We start from the raw sequence: 19126 nt of genomic DNA, 5'->3' as shown, positions 1-19126 counted from the left end.
TAAAGCTGGTTGCCATCTCATGCAAATGGCTGCAGATCATCTGCAGCCTCACAAGAGCGGTGCTGTAATTGTTACACTGGCTTGGTCTCCATTCATGCTTGCAAGAATTTTGTCTAATATAAAAACATTTTCTCTCTGAGATATAGCCCTCACGGGGAAAGACCTGTCTTGAGACTGAATCCACTTTTCAGTGGATATGGATCAGGCCCTGGCCACCAGCATTTCGAAGCAGACTTTTCCTTTGAGTATTTGCTGTCACTTTTTTTTACAGCAGGATATTTATAGGCGCAATTTTCTTGGAAATCTACAGAGGAGGACTGGAAGTGTCTGAGAACTTTTGTTAGTCAGCAATTTATGTTGCTGTGGAAACGCCTTAGCAGGGCTTGGGAAAACTGCCTGGAGAAAAGGGTGTTTGCCAAAGGTGCCAGCAGCAATGTTGCATCTCAGGCTGGTTCCTGGCTTACCTAAACCTGCTTCTCAGGCTTGTCCTTCACAGTGGCTGCTGCTGGCATGGGTGGCACATTTTGTGCTGCTGGCCATGATTTCCTTCTGTAAACGTGCTCTGTCACTCCTCTGAACTGTGAGCATGGTCCTGCTAGTCTTCCCTCTGATCCAGGGTGATGTGCTGGATATTCAGTGCTGTTGAAGTTCTCCTCGGTGGGCTTGCTGGCTGTAAAGGTAAGTGGCAATATTGGTGGAGGGTGAGATGGATGCTGGTGGGGCCTTGCTTCTCAAAAGGAGTTACAGTGACTTGGTGAATGTATTTGCACACAGACTTGGCTTTTTTCCCTGCCAGAATTGACCAGGTACACCTGCTGTTCCATGCTTGGTGAGGAAGGGTCAACTGCTGAGTCATCTTGTTAGTTTATAAAGCAGTTGCAAAGCTGCTCCTTGCTGTTCTTTTCCTGCCTTTTTTTCCTCTGGAGAAAAGTACTTGGAGGAATAGAGCAGAGCAGGGAGGAAGCACGGAGGATTCCCTTGGTGCCAGAAAATCCGAATCAGGGCTGTGTGGACAGGATGTGACAGGCACACAGGATGGCCCAGCCTACTGCCCAAGCCTTTGCCTTACAATCTGCGAGTGGATGCCTCTCTTGCCCTGTGTTGCAGGCTGCTGGAAAGGCATTGGTGGTTTTCCCCTGCTGTTTTTCCTTTTTTTTTTTTTTTTTTTTTTTTAAATTTTATTTCTTCTTTCTTTAAACAAAAGGGAAAGGTCACAGTCTCCTGATCTGCCTTCTCCCTCTCTGAATTGTGACAGGGAAACTGAAAAAGGCACATGTCCATGGATGAGCCAACTGATTTTCCCTCACGCTGAAGAGGAAAGTTCACCCTTATCTGGGTGTTTTCAGATGTTCCCTCTGTCTGATGACGGGAGTCTGTTCATCCATCACAGCATTGTTCTTCCCCCAGCTGTGGCTCAAGTGCTGGGAGGAGGAAGATATAAAGCTGCCTGGGAGGTCTGCAAGGCTGACAGAAGACAGGATCTCTCAGGCCGTCAGGAATGCATCGCTGGGTTCAGCCACGGGTGAGTTGGGGTTTGCTCCAGGTTGGCCTGATCCTTAAACCTAGAGAGGATCCCTGACAGATGGTGGGGCTGATAGCCCTGTAGCGAGGAAAATGTTAGGAGGATCCTTCAGGGTTTATTCATCTTCATTTTCCCTCGTACTGGGAGCAAACACCTCAGGAACTGGAACACTAGGAGCAGACCCCCTGTCCTGTGAGAGCTGTATGCATGGTGCCCTGGCTTGTGGCTTCTAAAAAGAAAAAAAAAAGTTAATTTCTAGAAGAGAGGAAAAAAAATCAGTGCTTCTTATTCCAAGTAAAATAAAGCAAAATCTTCTTCTCTCTTTGCATTTACTGAATTGTGAAGTGCAGAGCCTGACTTAGTTCTGCCCAGGGAATATGAAAGCTTGACTCGCTCAGTGCCTGCCCGTGCCAGCTTCTGCTCTCATTTAAGAAAATAAATGGGATCATTTCTGTCATGTAAATTGTGTCAATTGAATAAAACTGTTAAATAGGTGAGGTAGTGATACAGGTTCTGTTTATTTTCATCCCTGCTATTACGGCATCTGGTGCTAGTTTCATGCCAGTCATGAAAGGACTCTGTGCTGAGGTTGACTGTGGTGAGGTTGGGTCAATGCTTTGATTTTTAGCTCTATTTTCCGTTGCATTTCTGTGCTGCTTCTTAATGTTCCGTGGAGTGTTTAGCTGCCATGTGCAGAGAGAGGATTTGTGCAGATGGGTGGCCTTGAATCTCCTGTGGAAATGCACTGGTTGTAGGTAAGGCCTCCGGTTTCCTCACCTGCTGCCCTATTGCAAATAAACATCTGCTTCTCTGTACTTTAGCTGTGACTTTGATAACTTACAAGGGACAATTTACTACATGTTCCTGTTAAAACAAGGGTAAACAGGTACATTTCAAGAGACAAAGCTGAGAAGGGGCCCAGAAACCGGGCGTCATTTGTTCTGGGTCTGGTCATACAAACACTGGCCAAGTGAAGAGCCCCAGTGACACCAGGGAACCGCAGCACAGGTGAGGCTGTTTGTGGGAAGGACCCAGTGGGATCAGGTATTGCTTCCAGCACTGGAACAGTGATTTCCACAGCACTTGAAGGTCGGAGAACGTGCCAGGTGTGCCTGACTCAAGGCACCCGTAAAGGCCATGCACTCAGGTTATCCCTGGCAGGCAGAGGCGTGGATCAGACCAGGAGCCTTCTGCTCTGAGAATTCCAGGAACTCTGCACAGCAGAGATTAAAATGGGATCTGCTCTCTGACCTCTTTGGCTTCTTGACAATTTGACATGAACAAAACAAAGTCAAAGTGACTGTGCTACAGGCAGTACCTGGACTGCAGAGAAGCAGTATAATCAGAAATCAGCTGCTGCTTCTGTTAATGTAGTTACCAGTGGCAGCTAAAACTTGGGTGATGTTGGCAGTACTCTGTTTTCCAACTGGGCCATTTTAATCTCTGAAACATATATTGGTGCTAAACCAATTGTCTTTCAAATTTCACCTGTCTCAGTCAAATACAATGTGTGTTTAGTTTATTGGAGAAATTTATTTAAAGACAAGGTTTCTTAGGAAGTGCAATCAACTGGCAGGACCAGTTCCAGTGAGTATATCTGCCTCCTTCTGCAGCTCATCCAGCTCATTACAGAGCCTGGTTAGTCAGAATAGCTCTGTCTGTGTGCAGTGCAGGATTTCAAGTACCACATTTAAGCATGCTCTTGAATTAGAGAGACACTTCAGTGTCCTGTTTAAGCAGCATCTGTACCACTTTAGGATTTGCTTTCCCTTTGCTTTGCTTCCTACCAACCGGGGAGAGATTTAGCAGAGTGGAAAACGTGTGGCCTGACTGATGACTGCATCGAAGAAGCTGTGCTGAGGATTACCCCCAACTGCTCCTGTTTTGTACAGGGCCCCAGGGGACAAGTGGGGCTGTGTTGCCCTGGAGCCTGATGCTGCAAGTTGCAGATGACCGATTTGCAGTTGCTGACTCATAGAACAGCTCAACTGACTTGACAACCCAGTAAATTAAAAAATGTGGCTTTCTGTAGCCGTTGGTGAACTCATTTATCCCAAGTCTTATGCTGCGTGGAAGGACAATATCCATCTTTCTTGCCTCTTTTAGGAAAACCACCTTTGATGTTTCTCCTAGATTTATTAGTTACAGAATACGAAGATGTTTAAGCTATTTCATATTAATCTTATAAATAACCACTTGTGAAAAAATAAAGGGGCCTGGATCCTGGCCTCTGTGAGCGGCAGCTGCTGCCTTGTGACTCAAGAGGAGCAATGCTGGCCTGGAATCCCAGGCTCCTCTGCTGAGAATACATAAACCAAAGCGATCAGCTTAGGGGAGACAGGACAGGACTGGTGAGTGGGAACACTGATCCTGTGGGATGTGATCTGGGATGCTGTTTCGGGGGGGGGGGGGGATGTGTGCCTTTCTTGTTTCTTGTGTAGCATCTTGTGGACAATCAGAGATTCCTCATAGGAAGGGAATAAAATGGTCTGTGCTAAAGAAGGTAAAAAGTTGAGCCAGAGGTTCTTTGGAGTAAGGAAAGACCTGCTGGGAGAAGTCCCTGACTGTTTAATATGTGTTCTTGTTGCTCTCTTCCATCCCTAAACACCAGCAGCAAAATCCCTCAGGCTGCAGGAGTGGGAGACTGAGCCCAGCCCAAGTTGGTGATAGGAAGGAGGGAGAAAGGGAATGAGGGATGGCCCCTGGAGCCACCTGTCAGTGTGGGCTGCAGGAGAAGCAGCACTGGAGGAGCATGCAGAGGTGCAAGGGCTGAAGAGGAGGCAGCTGTGAAAGAATAAGAAAGGAGCTACTTTGGGAGGAATCTGAAAAGTGAGGCACTTCTCTTGTTTTAATGTGGGAGAGGGCCAGGTAGCTTGTGGAATTGGTAGAGGCAATTGTGTTTCTTCTGACAGGGAATGTGTCATGGGGCTATTGGAGATTTAAAAGATTCCCAGTAATGTTTTGTGGAGTCAGGTGTCACCATGGGCCTTCACAGAGCAGGAAAAATTTTCGGGTTTGACTAAATGCAAACCTGTCCAAAGGTTTTCTTTTGCTTAGGGAAAGGAATATGGCTTACCTTGTTCACAGGATTCCCTCCTGGCTCAGACTCTCACAAACTGTTCCATTATTTTCTTTTCGGAAAGGAAAAAGAAAACATAAAGTACCCGCTTCAGAAAAGTTGGCTGGTTTCCTTTCCTTTTCTTTAGGAAAGCAAAAGACCCAGACAGAAAACCACTAAAAGCTTTTTATTAAAGTATTTATCTTTCCTGTTTTCTAAGTAAGACTTTTGGCCACTTTAAACCCTCTCCAGCATTCATTAAAGATAACAGCTTTTTAATGGCAACGAGTTTGTTTCCTTTATGCCCTGTGTGAGTCACAGCCCAGCTCCCTGTGGAGAGGCAGCATGTGATGGGGTTGTGTAGTGGTTTTTGGCAGCAGAGAGATGGAGAATCTCTCTGTTCTCTGTGCCTATGGCCACACCTGGATGAGAGGAGGGGGACTTCCCTGCTTCTCTTCTAGCCTGACTTCCCCCATGGCCTTACAGTGCTTTTATGTGTGTTGGAGTCTGCTGGAGACACTAGTTTTGCTGTGTTGAAGCCTTTATCAAGGGTGAATGCTTTTGGGGTTTCAATCCAAGAAGGTGTTTGCTCAGCCATGACTGCTCTGCTGTGGTGTGGTGTGGATTCTCTTGGCAGTACCTCAGGAATCTGTGTCTTGGGGACACAACTGGTGAGGTGAGAGCCAGCAGAGGGGCTGGACCCAGCTGGTCATCCAGTGGGGCTCCAGAGAGGGCTGCTGCCCTCTGCTACTCTGGGAAGCTGAAGGGGTTCTATTCTTCCCAGCCAGCTGAAGGGGAGTTTTACAAGGGTGGCAAAGACACATTTGAAGAGGTGTGCAGCAGTTACTGGCCTCCTGAGCACACACATTAAAATCCAGGCCTAAGAATCCTCTGGATGAGATGTTTTTTGGTTTCTGGGTCAATAGCCTAGTTCAGGTGTGCTGGCCAAATCTCCCTTTAGTCCTAATGAGATCACCATCCTGGGTGGGCTTTGTTAGCAGGGGGAGTTTAGGACTATTTGGTTCAATGTTCCTCTCTATTTTGGCAAAAGACAAGAATCTCAAATACATGGGTTCATAATCTGATTTATCTTCAGTTTTGCTTCAGAAAAATATCTGAAGCTTGCTTGGTATCAACTCTTCTCCCATATCTCTGTGTGCTAAAAACTAGCAGATGTGTACAGCAGGGGAATGATATTTAAAGGTCTTTTCAGTTCTAAGCCCGGGAAAGAGATCCCTGGCACGCTCTGGGTGTGAGGCAGGACAGGCAGCAGGCACAGAATGGACTCTGATGTGGATTTTCAGGTCAGTACCTGTTCACAGCAGCAAAAGCATAGGTGGAAATGCTGACCTTTGCCTTCACTTGGACAAGTGGTGTTGCCATTGCTGTTGATTTGACTCATGTTCTGGAAAGGTCTTGGGAGCTGGTTGTGCTTCTTGCTGCAATGTAATGAACAAGCAGAGCATCCCTTGTGAGAGCCTTGGAGGAGGGTTTGGATGAGGTGGCAGCCAGCTCTCCTGTGGCCTATAGCTGTAGAAATCAGCTCCAAGAAATCAGATCACTTGGTTGGCTAATTTCCTTCTATGCTTTTACAGGCTTGGCTGTGACAGTGGAAAGTAAAATCAGACACTCTAAACCAGAACCTTTTTTTTTTTTTTAATTTGTCCTGCATAATGATAGTTCTGCTTGGTTCCTTATTGCTGGAATGCACAGAATCCAAGACCTGCACGAGTGCAAGGAGCTGTACAAACACAGAGCAAGGAAAACACTGCCATCCTGACACATTTGCTAACAGGTGAAGGGATTTAGAGGTTAGGGGCTAACACTTGGGAATAGGGTAAATCCTATTTAAAAACCTGGTAAATCCTACCTAGGCTTCAAAATAATATATTTTTTAATATTATTTTTTGGGGGGTGAGGTGAAAGTTATGGCCAAATGAAGTTTAGGAAGGAGCTGGTAATGGACAGCATTCCCCATTCCACAGATGGGTGGATCAGCCTGTAGTGCAGGCAAGGACACGGGTTAACTACCCAGAATAAAAGTGAGAGCAAACTCCCCTTTGTGCCTTGGAAGGGCCTTTCCATCTGTGACATCTCCCGCCTCTCAGAGTTAATGAAGGGAGCAGGAGGCCTCTGGGAACTGGGTCAGTGGCAGCTCCAGCACAGGGCAGCTTAATTAAGGAAGGAAAGTGAGCGAGGGGGCAGGAACCCGGCGTGGCCAGCCAGGAGAGCAGCTGGGTTTGGGTAAGCTGATGAAACTGCATTTCCACCTGCCCTAGTGAGCTGCCTCGTGGTGTTCCCCATAGGCTGGAAGATACAATCTGCACTGCCAAGGACAGCCCTGCAAGCTGTTCTGCTCCTGACCTCTCCCTGAGCGATGGACTAGCCACATTTCCTTTCTGTTAAAGCACACTTGCTTGGCTCCAGTACTCCTCACAGGGCCAACAGACCCACTTTCAGACTTGGCAGTTGTCTTGCAAGAAATCTGTTCCTGGGCTGAAGTGATCCAGCGTGGCTTGGGCCATGTTTCCTTGTCTTCTTTGACATTACCTGACAGGCTCTAAAGATGGTAAAAAAACCCCAAATCCTAAGAAATCCTTAGGGCTGTGTCAACCCAGAACAAGGGAGAGCTGCTTTCACTGTGGGAATGTGAGATGAGAAACAACATTTGCTCCCAAGAATTTGGGGGGTGTGTGGTTGATTATAAACCCTACTGAGATACCTGGACCCAGATGCAACTTTCCTAACAGCACAGGGTCAGTCAAAATTGCAGTCTTTATGTGGCCCCATTGCTTTCAGAAGCTAATTTTTATTCAGCCAGTGTGTCTCAGAACAATGGGAAGGTGTTCCTTCTACCTCACAAAGTGTTGGCAGGGGGACGGGGAGCATGGAAGCAGCAGTGCTGGTCCTGAGAACTGTGCTCTGTTGCTGCCCCTCAGGGAATTGCACAAGAGCCACACAGGCCTCTGGTTTGTGTTGACTAATTAGCTGAGTAATGCAATCTCTTTTTGAATGTCCTTCCTGTTCTAGATCAAGAATGAGACATGCACTGGTTAAATGACTTACCTGAGGTCACACGGGGAGTGACTCATTGGCAGAGGCAGGAATTAACACCCGGTATCGTTAAATTCCTACTTCCTACACCCCATGGCCTCTGATTTCTAGTGCTCTTCTCTTTCATCTCCTGGCCTTTTCACCTGTTTCTCACTGCAGGATTCGTCACACGTGCGATTTCCAAGGTGACAGTATCTGACCACTGCCAAGAAAACGAGACATCTGTCCTTTGCTGCAGACATCTACTGATAGACAAAGAAGCTGAAGTTCCTTTTATTTCTTATCTTTTTGGAGCATTTTACCATGTTCTGCCTGAGCTGGTGCAGTGCCAAGTCTCCTCTGTGTCCAAGCCTCCAGCATTGCACATGCTGAAGGTGTTAGGCTGTCTTCTAATGTTATTTTCTGTTTTTCCAGAAGCATCTTTGCTGCAGTCTCCCTGAAGCGGGAACATTCTGGCCATACCCACTGTTAGTATAATAACATAATCACTCACAAAAAATCAGTGGGTGGGTTTTATAAATCCCAGTTCAGTGTTCAGCAAGGTATAACATCTGTTGTGATCAATATTTGAGTAAGCCTCTTTGATAAAAAGTTACAGTAAAGCCTTTTGCTTCCTACTGAATAGCTAAATAATTCACAGGAGTGGCTGTAATCACTTTAAGCTTCTTGAGTTTCAAAGTAAGCAGAAAATTCAGAGTAATTCTGTGGAGAGGCAGGATAGCCAGCTGGATCGTGTTCCTTAGGAGCTGCTGTACTGGGAATGAAGCCCTTTAAGGTTTTTAATGGCTCCTGACGTATGCTGGAGTCAAATCGGGCAAAAAACGGTCTCTTTTATCATCCGTTTTTGATGATAATCTTTATGATACTCTGGCGGGTAAGTGCCAGCAGTCAGTGCAGAAATGATGCCTCGTGTTTGAAAAGTCTGCAGGAGCGGGAGTGTCGGGTGCGGCGGGAGAGGAGGGCGCTGGTGTGAGCGGCACCTGCTGCCACAGGGCTGGGCACGGACAGCGGCACGGGAGGCTCCGCCCGGGCTGGGGCCGCGCTGATGCCGGAGGAGCGGCCACCGCAGGGCTCGGCCCAGCCCCGCCCGGCCCGGCCCGGCCCCTCCGCTGCCGCCGGGGCGGGCGCAGGTGAGAGAGGGCGGGGGTTGCGGGGCGATGGCCCGCAGAGCCTGCTGGCTCCCGCTGCTGCTGCTCCTGCTCCTGCTGCTGCTGCCGCCGGCCCTGCCCGCCGGGTGTGCGGCCCGCGGGCTGTGCTGCCCCGGCCGCGACCCCGCCTGCCTCAGCACCGGCCGGCGGCCCGACGGCTCCTCCGGGCCCTGCTACTGCGACCAGGCGTGTGTCCTCACCCTCGACTGCTGCCACGACTATGCCGAGACCTGCCCGGGTGAGGGGCTGGGGCTGGGGCTGGGGCTGGGGCTGGGCTGGGCTGGGCTGGGCTGGGCTGGGCTGCCCCGAGCGGAGCGGTCCGTGCCCCCTCGGGCTCTGGCCGCGTGTCCGGGCACCGCCGTGGGGCGGCCGAAGGAGCGGTGATGCTGCGGGCGCTCCGCTCCCCACCTGGGCTGTGGCTCTCGGAGGGGCCGGGTCCCGCCGGGGTCCCGTTGGAGCAGGAGCTCGCTGGGCAGGTCAGGATGCTTCTGCGTCTTCCTACGGGACAGAAACGTGAAACGGGACGTCTCCTGACTGAGTCAGAATCGCCCCGTCCCTTTCCCTCTTGTGGATTGAATTACTGTGGGTGGGATCAGATCTGCTGCTCCTGTCAGTCCGTGCTGTCCTGCAAAAGGCATGGGCAGCTGCAGCTTCAGGTTTCACCTGGCGAGAGCCTGGACCCCGATGCCCGTGCGGCTGTGTCGGGGTCCCGGGGAGCGCAGCAGTGCTCCCTCCAGGGACGACGTCTGCTAAGTGCGGATGTGAATTAAGGAGAAAAGTTACTTTAGTAAGGGGAACGATCTCATGCTCGCTTCCAATAAACAGCATCCTCAAGGATTCTCACTGCTCACATAATGCCTTTGATTTCAAACCTGCACAGATGTGCCAAAGCCGAGTTGCGCTCCAGGCAGACGGGCAGACGTTCCTGTGATTTGTCTTTTTCCTTTCAATACAGAGCTGGAAAATGGGTTGGAAATAAGTTAATTCGAGGGTGATTTAAGCAAGGTATGTCTGTGGATGAGGCCAGGCTGGTGGATCTGTAGACCCACAGCTCCCAAGGGCAGCAGGGAGCATGGAAGTGCAGCTGCTGGGATGCCTGAAACTTGCCCCTCCCCTCCCTAGGAAGGACACCCAGTGCTGCAGGGCCGTGACTGGGCTCCCCTGCTGCTGGGGCTGTTCAGGAGCTGTGTTGGTGCTGGATGCCCCTGTGCCTTTGGTGCCTGACAGCTATTGGGCTCTCAGCTGCTCCCTCAGCACCTCTGTGTCCGAATCCTGCTGCTCTTGGCGGTTGTCAGGGATAAGTGGGATGGACAGGAGCCTCTTGTGTCTATTCATACAGCTGAGTAATAAGGAAAATGTGTTGGCAGGATGTGGTCAGGCACTGTGAAGGGACAGCTGCTCCCCAGGGAACAGCAGCACCTGCTCCCTGAGGTGCAGCAGTGCCTGCTCACTGGGAGCTGCCAGAGCTGCTGCTCTGCAGGGTGAGGTGTTTCTGTGTTATTTCTTGTGATTTGTTTGTCCTGGAGGTCAGGGACTCAGCTCTACTTTGACTTGCATTGACTCCACAGCCTAACCTTTTCCAGCAGTTTTCTTTCATTCACTGCTCAAGGGCTACTTTATCAAACTGACTTGTAAAGCAAAATATTAAAGAAAATACGTTAATGTCATCAAACAAAACTGAAGAGCTCAATATTCTGATCAAATGTACAAAGGGATGATAAAGTTGGGTAGCCTACAGTCTGATGCAAAGGCTTATTTGTGGTGTGTTGCTGCATATAAGAAATGTCACAATTACTTAGATAATTGATTTAATGCCTAGTCTTTCAATAGGTTTAAAAAGCTGTTTGTGTTGACTTCAGACAAAAAAGAAAAGCAGTAGTATTTGAATGATCATCCTAAAGTTTCTGAGGACAAAGGCAGTTTCCAGTGAGGTTCATGCTGAAGTTAGGGTTGTCTGTGTTCTGAGGGAGAATAAATTGAAGCATCAAGCTTGAGCTGCTCAGAAAGGCTGGGATTTGTCCCAGCATTCAGCAGGTCATGTTCCAGTGAGATCACTGGGACTCAGGGTTGTGCATGCCCTTGTAAGTGCAGTGGTAATGTCTGGAGTTACCTGGAGTGGTAATGGACATCACCTTGGAGTGGTAATGTCTGTTACTGTAGGTCCTGAGCACAGTGGCCTTTCTGAGTGGGTTTGAATGGGCTCATCCACATCTTTAAATTGAGTGATAGAGCAGCAGAGGAGCTGGACTGGGAACCAGGAAGTTCCTCATGCCTGAGCTTGGCAGTCAGGGGTCACGCGTGGGGGGTTTGCCTCAGGTGCTCACAGGGACTTTGGTGGAAGGCAGCCCTTGGCTCAGTGTGTTCACGGGGGTGTGGGCTGGCCAGCAGCTCTGTGTGCCTGAGGCACCCGGGGGCTGAACCAGCAAGGGAGTGACCCCTTGTTCACTGACAGCTGACAGCGGAGGTCCTGGCAGGGTGTGTTGTCCTACACTGACCCAGCTCGGGCACGAGGTGCAGAAATGCAAGGAGAGGGACTGAAGCCAACTGAGAATATGTGGGGGGGAAATGATATTTGAGTCTAGGCTGACCTGCAAATGTTTTTCTCCAAAGGAATTGTTCTTGGTTGTCAGGTTGTGATGGTTGGCTGGAGCCTGGGCAGATAATCTGCTGGGAGGAGAACTACTGGGAACTGCCCAACACAACTGTGGGATGGGTCTGAAATAAGGAAGGTTGTACTGAGCTATGTCAAAAAATGTCTTTTCTGGAGAAGGCATGTCACTGGCATCATTCCTGTAACCTTCCACGCCCCCCTTTTGTTACTGTTCCTGCAGTTGTCCCCTGTGTCGTGTCTCAGTGGAGCACCTGGAGCGGCTGTGCAGAGCCTTGCAAGACAACGTATCGTGTCCGGACCAGGCACATCGTTCAGGAGCCCAGGAATGGGGCAGAAGCATGTCCTGCTCTGGAGGAGAGGGCTGGCTGTGTGGAGTACTGGTCTCGGCAAGGAATGGAGTGCAAACAGTCCCTGAGTAAGTCCACTGAAAATAAAACTATCTGGGGGGGTGATTGTGGGGAGGACTCTGGTCTGAGTCAGCAGAGCTGATCTCCACTGGATTTGATGAGTTGTGTTCAGGCACCGTCCTGTTTGCCCTGGCCCTGCCTGGGTAAGTGAGAACTGAGCTCTTCACACAGGGCTTCGATGTGTCCTTGCCAGGACAGTGTTGGAGGTGGTGCCTGCCATGAGCTGTGTTCTGCTGTGTCTCAAAAGTGAGATATCACAGGCCTGTTGTGCTCTCACTCATACAAGTGTAAATCTCTGGCAATTTTGATAGGGTTGGCAGATATATGTCTGTTTAAAACTTCTGCAAGTGGATGCTGAACACTTTTTTGTCGTTTATATATATTTTTAAATTTTGTTTTATGCGTTATTTGCAAAAAGTCACAAAGGAGCAATACCTGTCAGACAAGATACGACTTCTCTGCACTGGAGCAGAGTGCAGGCAGAGGAGACCTCCAGTTAGTTTCTGGAGAAAAAGCCTGATTTTAGTTGGTTCAAATCAGCTTTTCATGATAGAAGTTACTGAGTTTTAAAAGAATTGCTTGTCATTTTTGCTGATTTTAGGTGTCAAAATTTGTCCAGTCTGGATGTCAGCAGCAGCTGACTTCTTCAAACCTGTTGAGAGTGGGCATTAAGTGAACATTGCCTCCCTGTCTGTCTTTTGGGTGTCCCTACAAGTAGGCTTACTCTGCTCAGGCAAAAATCTGGCAGCTCTACAGATTCTCCTTCCAGTGAATTGTTTGACTGTCACGGATAATACGAAAATACAAAGTTAGAATTGTTTTTGTCTCCTGCTGAAGATAAAGCCCTATGACATTAAAAGCCCATCTTTGCTGTTTTGCAGACGTAAGGAGCCTTAGTGCAGCATTGCCACTGACGCTCTGTACCCTTTCTCTTTGGTAAACACAGTCCCGGCATTAATCACAACAGGAGGATTTGGAAAGGCGAGGAAGAAAAGAGCTGCAGCTGATGGCAAGGAAAGAGCAGGGTAAGTTGTTACAGCCAAGCCCCCCTTGGCTGTCACATTGCCTGTTCTCCCCTCCAGCAGTTTCACAGCACAGGTACAGGCAGGGCTGTGGTAAAAGCTCTGTTGCTTTTTACCTTCTGCCATGGCTGTGTGTGCTGCCCTTCCTCCAGGCTGGTGCCTCAAACACTGGGAGCTGGCATCAGCCTTCCCAGTCCTCCTCTTTCCCAGCTGGGCTCCTCGCTAGCAGGGACACAGTGCTGATGGGAAAAGTTATCTCCCACCCTGTAACCCCTCATACACAGCTTTGCAAGCTGGTGATTCCCCAGGGGTTCTTCCTGCAGTCCTTGGGCTTGGCCTGCTTCTTTCTCAGGTTTGGCTGAAATCAGAAGCACAGAAGTGCTGTGTCAATTTGGTTGTCCTCCCACTGAGATGTGACAGCCTCACTCTCAGGAGGGAGATCATGACAGGAAAACCTTTACAGACCGACTCTTAGGTCCTGTCACAAGCTGCTCTACAAATCCATTATAGGTAACAGAGAAGAGCTGATAGAGAAGGTGTGGCTCAGCAAATGGATACCAGACTTGGGATTAGAGTAATCAAATGCTTGACCAATCTATGTCTCTATTTGTATTTTTAACATGTCAGTTGAAAACACCAGCAGAGTAGTTTTATTCCCTATTTAACCTTATTAAAATGCAAGCACACCACGTGTTCTGCTCTTTATGACCTCTTGTGTGGTTTTTTTTTTGGTTTGGTTTGGTTTGGTTTTTCTTAATTAGTGATTTATGGTCTTTCAGTTTAGTCTGGCTCTCCTGTGGAGGGCTCTAGCCTGGTTATTGAGCTGAGTGACCCTCTCAGTGACTTTGGTTGCAGGTACTGTGTTGAGTTCCAGCTGGTGGCCATCGCGCCGGGCTGCCTGCACAGCCACCACTCGTACACCCGCTGGATGCGCTACCTCAGGGAGGGCCACACGGTCTGTGTGGAGTGTCAGCACCCGGCTCTGGACTCCAGAAGTCATCATTGCTCCGGGGATGGCACTGGGAGCAGAAAGTAAGAGTTTTAGCTTTTGTTTTCGTGTTGAATTTTCCATTCTTCTCCCTTGATCCACTTGTTCCAGTGTCCCAAGGTGCTCCACGGAGCTCTGTAGAGCACTCTGCATATATTCACTGCTCCTTGTGGCTTACCATGAGTTTTTTTAAGAGTTGAAATGACCTGGTGAAGCTCATGTATTAAAACAGGGGCAGAGCCAGGACTAGGTGTGGGAGTACCTGCACTTAGTCTGCTAAATCTCACTGGCTTCGGAGTGGCACAGTTGTGGAGATTTTTTGTTTTAAAGACACTCCAGCCAGGCTTTTAAGGTTAACAGTCCTGTCAGATGTCAAATAAAGCCAACTCTGTTTCTGATTTTTCAGCACTGGGGATTTTGTTTCTCCAAGTGACCCTTTTTGAGTACTTGGGGTGAATGGTAGCTGGCTTAGGAACTTGGGGTATGTGCTGGCACCTGAGGTTGGCTGGAAGTACTGGCAAGTCTGTGCATTCAGTATTCTTTCCCTGGAGAGCTGAAGAAGCTTTGGGGTGATTGATTGGCACTACCCAGGTCGTACAAATTGGGTGGACTTCAGCAAAGATGAAGGGAATGGCTTGAAGCTGTGAAACAACTCTGGGGCAGAGCCAGCAATGGAGGGGTCCTGGCTCCCAAACCTCTGTGGTGGTCACTGGAGGCACAATTCTGCACTGCTTTAATCCTGGTACTCCCATTGCTGTTTATTAAAGGCATCCTCTGAAGCTGATTAGCAGCCCTGCCTGAGAAAATCGTTGCCCATCAGTGCTGGGCAGGGATATATTTAAAACTTATATAAATGTTGAAATAAGCACGTTGGTTTGAATTAGAAACTCTAAACTAGGATTGTCAGGCCTGAAGCACACAATGTGTTGCACTACCAAGACTGCCAATAATGGCCTTTGTGGGCAGGGTTTTTCTCAGGCTTTCAGGATGAGGAAGTCACTTTAGAGTTTGTTCCTTCTCTCTTCAGCTTGTTATGTAAGCTTTTAAGATAACGAAGGAAAAAATTTGAACTGGTGTGGCCAAGAGTAGCTGTTATCTGCATTCAACCTGTAAATGATTATAAAAGCTTGCAGTAACGTTATTTACTAAAACTCTGGAGCCAGTCAGGAGCATCAGATTAAGCGAAATAAAAAATATTTTCAGGAAGTAATTTCTGCATTGGGCTGCAAAAAGAGGGGGGCATTGTCATCACCTGGTCTGGTGCACAGCACTGTATGTGGAACAGAAGGACAAAGGAAAGGGGACTGTGTCCTGTAGGAATGATGACCTGATCCTCAAATGCTGGCAGGATGGAGACTGGAGGGAGGCAGCGATAATGGAGTTGGGGTGAATGGTGACTGGTTCACTGAAGTCAGGACTCAGCCCATGGCTCAGCAGGTAGTTTAAATCCATCAGAATTGAGTAGAGCCTAGAAATTGTCTGTGTCACTATTTGAGCTTAGGGTGGTGGGTCACGGAGGTTGTCCAGGGCTCAGTATCTCGCTTGACTTTCTTATCAGCATCTCAAGTGAAGTGTTTACTATAGGTATATTCTTTATGTGAGCAGAGCTATCCTCTCATTTGTTTCCAGAAACAATATACGTTTTTTACCAGGTGTCTTGGAGGAAAAACCTCTGTGATCTCTGAGAAGAAACTGGACTGTTGGGAACAGCCATTGAGTGGGATGTGGGAAATGTCTGTGAAAAGGCATTCCATTAGACAGAGGGTGATATGTGAGCATTCAGGCTTGTGAGAGGGCAGTGCTCTGGGGCTCCTCGGGCTGGGATTTGCTGTCCAGCTGTGGAGGGTGTAAATGTGATGCTTGTAAAGAAAGCTGGAAGAAGATGGGAACACAACTGCTGCCCTGAGAAAGAGGGTGGTGGGGAGGCCAAGGCTGGTGCCAGAGTCTGGGATGCAGCATGTGCTGAGATTTTCTCCATCAGCTCACAAGTCACTCAGTGCACCCTCAGCTGGACTTTCTGCTGCCGTGACTGCACCCAGAGCCGTGGGCAGGGTGTGGCTGTGCCCTGTCCCTGTGCAGTCCCAGGTCTCCACGTGCACAGTGTCCCACCCACACCGTGCCTGTGCTTGGCTTCCCCCTTGTGCCAGCGTTTGGTTCCCTGAAATATTGTTCCGAGAGTGACTCTCAGGAAGAGAAACAGCTGACAGAGTTTAAAATAAACTCAGCAATGCTGGTATATTTTGATGAGTATTTCCTAATTATCTTCTTGTGTCTAAGTGGAGTCTGGCTTATAAATGCTTCAAGTTGAAGAGAGATGCTTGTTATCTCTGCCTTCCACCTGTCTCCCACTCTGTAAAAGATGCTATCCTATTTTAACCCCTGTTATGCAAGCTCAGGATGTTTCCCAAAGTCCTTTGTGTATGGCCAGATCTGGGGCCACCAGGTGAGGATATCTAGGATAATCTAGCTTGCATTGCCTTTTTTGTTCTAGAAAGTTATGGGATCAACAAGGCAGAGCATTGAGCTGGGAAACAGATCTGCTAATTTTGGATCCTCTTCTAGAAGATGTACCAATAAAGCACAGACTTGACATCTGTGAAACTGTTACCCTGTGTCTCTGAGGATCAGCTGCTCCTCATCATCTGGAGCAAGATGTGGACTTGCAGCACATGAATGTCCAGACTGCAGCAGTTTGTGCCCATGTTGGGGGGGTAGGAGGAGGGAGGATGGATGGACTTGATTTGACCTGATTTATAGCAAAGTCGATATTTGCCTTCCCCACCAGCAAAATGAGAGTAAACAAGTTGAGCTTATGTGTTTAAGGAGTAAAGGTAAAGCTGCAGCCCAGAGTTTTGAAGGGTATGGGACTGCTCTGTGCACAGCCGGCTTTATCTGGAATCTTAATCCTCCCTGTGCAGATTCCGGTATTTTGAAATGACCCCGAGCCAAAAGAAAAATACAGCGAGCTTTCTCCAGGCATGTGTGACACATAAATCCCTGCTCTGGAGCATGACACCTCATTAAGCCAAGGGCAGGGTTATCTTTGTGGAGCTAGAACAGCAATTCCAGTTTCCACAGAACTATAAACCAAAGAGAGTTGGGGGTCTGCTGGGCTGTCTGTGGGCAGTGCTCTGCACAGGGCCAGAGTTGATCTAGCTGTGGTATTTGTGCTTCTCCAAATGTCAGGGCTGGAACACAGTGATGTGAGGAATTTCCTTAAACCACTGAATGCTAAAATCTGGGAATGGGCACAGTGCTACAGCAAAATCTCCATTTCTGTGGCTGTGAGGTTTTACTTCTCACTTGTACGACCTACAAGCCTCCCCGTGACTGCTGCCTCTTCACAGTGGTAGAAAGGCAGAGCTGGGGCCATGGAGTGAAAATGGATGTTGTCAGACTCAATGGGATTTCCTGGGTGATTTAAGCCCTCGTTGTGACCTCCCTGCTGTGGGGGTGCAGCCTGCTTACTGCCTCCTTCTGATGACTGTGTTTCAGGAATCAGCTGTTGCACTGGCAGGCGGTGGGGAACCCTCGATGCAAGGGAACCTGGAGGAGAATTCGCCAGCTGGACACTTGCTCCTGCCCTTCTGTTCACAGCTTCTTGTTCATCTGACTTCCCCAGGCGGCCCCAGCGCGCCAGGGCTGTGGTGCCACGTCTGGCAGCAGCAGGAGCCCCAGGCAAAGCAGCGACTGCTCCGTGTCAGAGGGGGCACCCAGAATCCTCTGTCTGTCTGTGCTCCTCGATTTCCAGAGAAATCAGGCTGGCTGGGAAGTGCCAGTCTCTTTCTTTCTTCCCTGAGAGAGACTTGTCTGACCCTGATGACTTCTCGCAAATTCCTCCTTTCTTGAGAGGAATGAGAATTTACCAAATAGCAAATGCAATGGTAAAGGCCGTAAGAACCCAGGTTTAATTATTCTTTTTCTGAAGTCTCAATGAAGAATCAACAATGCAAAGTAAATTAACAAGTGCCTTCATTTCATGGCAATAGCACTTTGTAGATGCTTTCCTGCTTGTGCTTGTGCTATCTTTCCCTTCTGTTTTCACCCTCCCTGGTCTCATCATTTCACACTGACCCTCATTCTTACAGAGGGTTGATCTTGCACTGCTGAGTTAATGTCAGAACTTAGAAATGAGTCTGCTCAAATCTGTGAGAATAGAAGATATCAGGGACAAATTGGCCCTTGGACTTAAGGTTTCAAGGAGCATCTCTTGAGTTGCCCCAAAGTGCAGTGCAGTCCTGGGGCTCTAAATAGGAAGGGCTGGCTATAGCCTTGTGTTTTGACTGGGAAATATTTGAAATATTTTCCTTAAAATCTGCTGATTTATATTCATACTTTTCTATAAATGAAAATAAAGAGGCTGAAGAATAATCCCAGTGTCTGTTTGATTAATCTGTGTGATGCCATCTCTTTTAGCACCTGAACCTGCCTAATTTGTTCCAGCCTTGCCACTGACTCTTCTTCTCCAGCAGGTCGGGCTGAAGGACAAGTCACTGCTGCCCAGAACTGCTCAGGATTTACAGGTGGAAGTGCAGCACCACGACCTACCACTGTGCAGGAGTGGATGTGATATTTCTTTTGTTATACACGTGTTTCTGATCTACTTAAAACAAAATGACAGAAAGGGCTTCGTGCTTTGGGGCAGAGGCGCTGCAGGATGAGATCGAGGTCATTCCATCTGTCAGGTGAGAGGCTGGGGCTGGCTCCAGAAGAGTTTTAATGCTCAAGTTCAACTCTAGTCTGGAATAGGATCACAAAAGCCATCCAATGACTGTGCTGAAGGTCTTGCATGGAGACACGAATGAACAACGAGGCACTGAGTGCTCTGAAAGTGCCTGATGTCCTTGGCCAGTGCAGTAGGGATTGGAGAGCAAGGTTCTGCTTCTCATTATGTGTTACAAGCTGGCTGTGGATTAAAATGACTCACAGGGGGATGATCTCATCCCTGAGTAGCAAGATTTTAAGACCAAAAAAAAAAAAAAAAAGTCTTGTATTTCACTGTGTCACATAACCTGTGATGAACTTGGGGCTTGTCCCAGGAGCACTTGCTGGTGTGCGAGTGGAGGGATGTGATCCCAGAGATGGGCTGGGAATAAATAAATGGAGAAGGTAATTTCGGTTTTTGCAGTGAAGATTTCTGTCAAACTGAAAGCCAATTTCATCCCTTGGTGGGGATCTGTAATCAGAGTAGCATTTAGTCATTGGAAGGTTTTCCTTGTCCTGCAGAAGCCCCTTATTGAGCCAAGGGACCCTACAGAGGTGGGTGGTCATTTCAGGAGCAGAAAGGAGCCAGCTATTGGAAATGTTTTTCAAAAT

At 48.5% G+C, this 19126-nt stretch overlaps 1 protein-coding gene across 3 annotated transcripts; it reads left to right on the top strand.

Annotated features, from left to right (window-relative positions):
- Nucleotides 1–322: 322 nt before the first annotated feature.
- On the top strand, nucleotides 323–18161 carry LOC126639371 (somatomedin-B and thrombospondin type-1 domain-containing protein-like). Of its 3 annotated transcripts, XM_050314117.1 has the most exons (6): nucleotides 323–678; nucleotides 1256–1522; nucleotides 11614–11808; nucleotides 12747–12825; nucleotides 13678–13854; nucleotides 17306–18161. In XM_050314117.1, the coding sequence occupies exons 2-6, from the start codon at nucleotides 1363–1365 to the stop codon at nucleotides 17421–17423; spliced, it is 729 nt and encodes a 242-aa protein (XP_050170074.1). In that variant the 5' UTR covers nucleotides 323–678; nucleotides 1256–1362; the 3' UTR covers nucleotides 17424–18161. The 3 variants fall into 3 exon arrangements, with proteins under 3 accessions (XP_050170074.1, XP_050170075.1, XP_050170073.1); XM_050314118.1 differs by lacking the exon at nucleotides 323–678 and having other exon boundaries at nucleotides 1210–1522; XM_050314116.1 differs by lacking the exons at nucleotides 323–678; nucleotides 1256–1522 and adding an exon at nucleotides 8783–9020.
- The last annotated feature ends 965 nt before the right edge of the window (nucleotides 18162–19126 follow it).

Source organism: Myiozetetes cayanensis, unplaced genomic scaffold (assembly GCF_022539395.1).
Source record: "Myiozetetes cayanensis isolate MyiCay16 unplaced genomic scaffold, myiCay2020 scf19, whole genome shotgun sequence".
In the NCBI taxonomy this organism is placed as follows: domain Eukaryota; kingdom Metazoa; phylum Chordata; class Aves; order Passeriformes; family Tyrannidae; genus Myiozetetes; species Myiozetetes cayanensis.
Note: the sequence above shows the minus strand (reverse complement) of the source record. Positions and strands in the feature narration are given on the sequence as shown.

Excerpts from the sequence above, each read along its gene's own strand:
- LOC126639371 (XM_050314116.1), top strand. The coding sequence starts at position 8,792 with ATGGCCCGCAGAGCCTGCTGGCTCCCGCTGCTGCTGCTCCTGCTCCTG. Across the intron at positions 9,021-11,613 it reads CTATGCCGAGACCTGCCCGG|TTGTCCCCTGTGTCGTGTCT; the intron begins GTGAGGGGCTGG and ends CTGTTCCTGCAG. Across the intron at positions 13,855-17,305 it reads GATGGCACTGGGAGCAGAAA|GAATCAGCTGTTGCACTGGC; the intron begins GTAAGAGTTTTA and ends ACTGTGTTTCAG.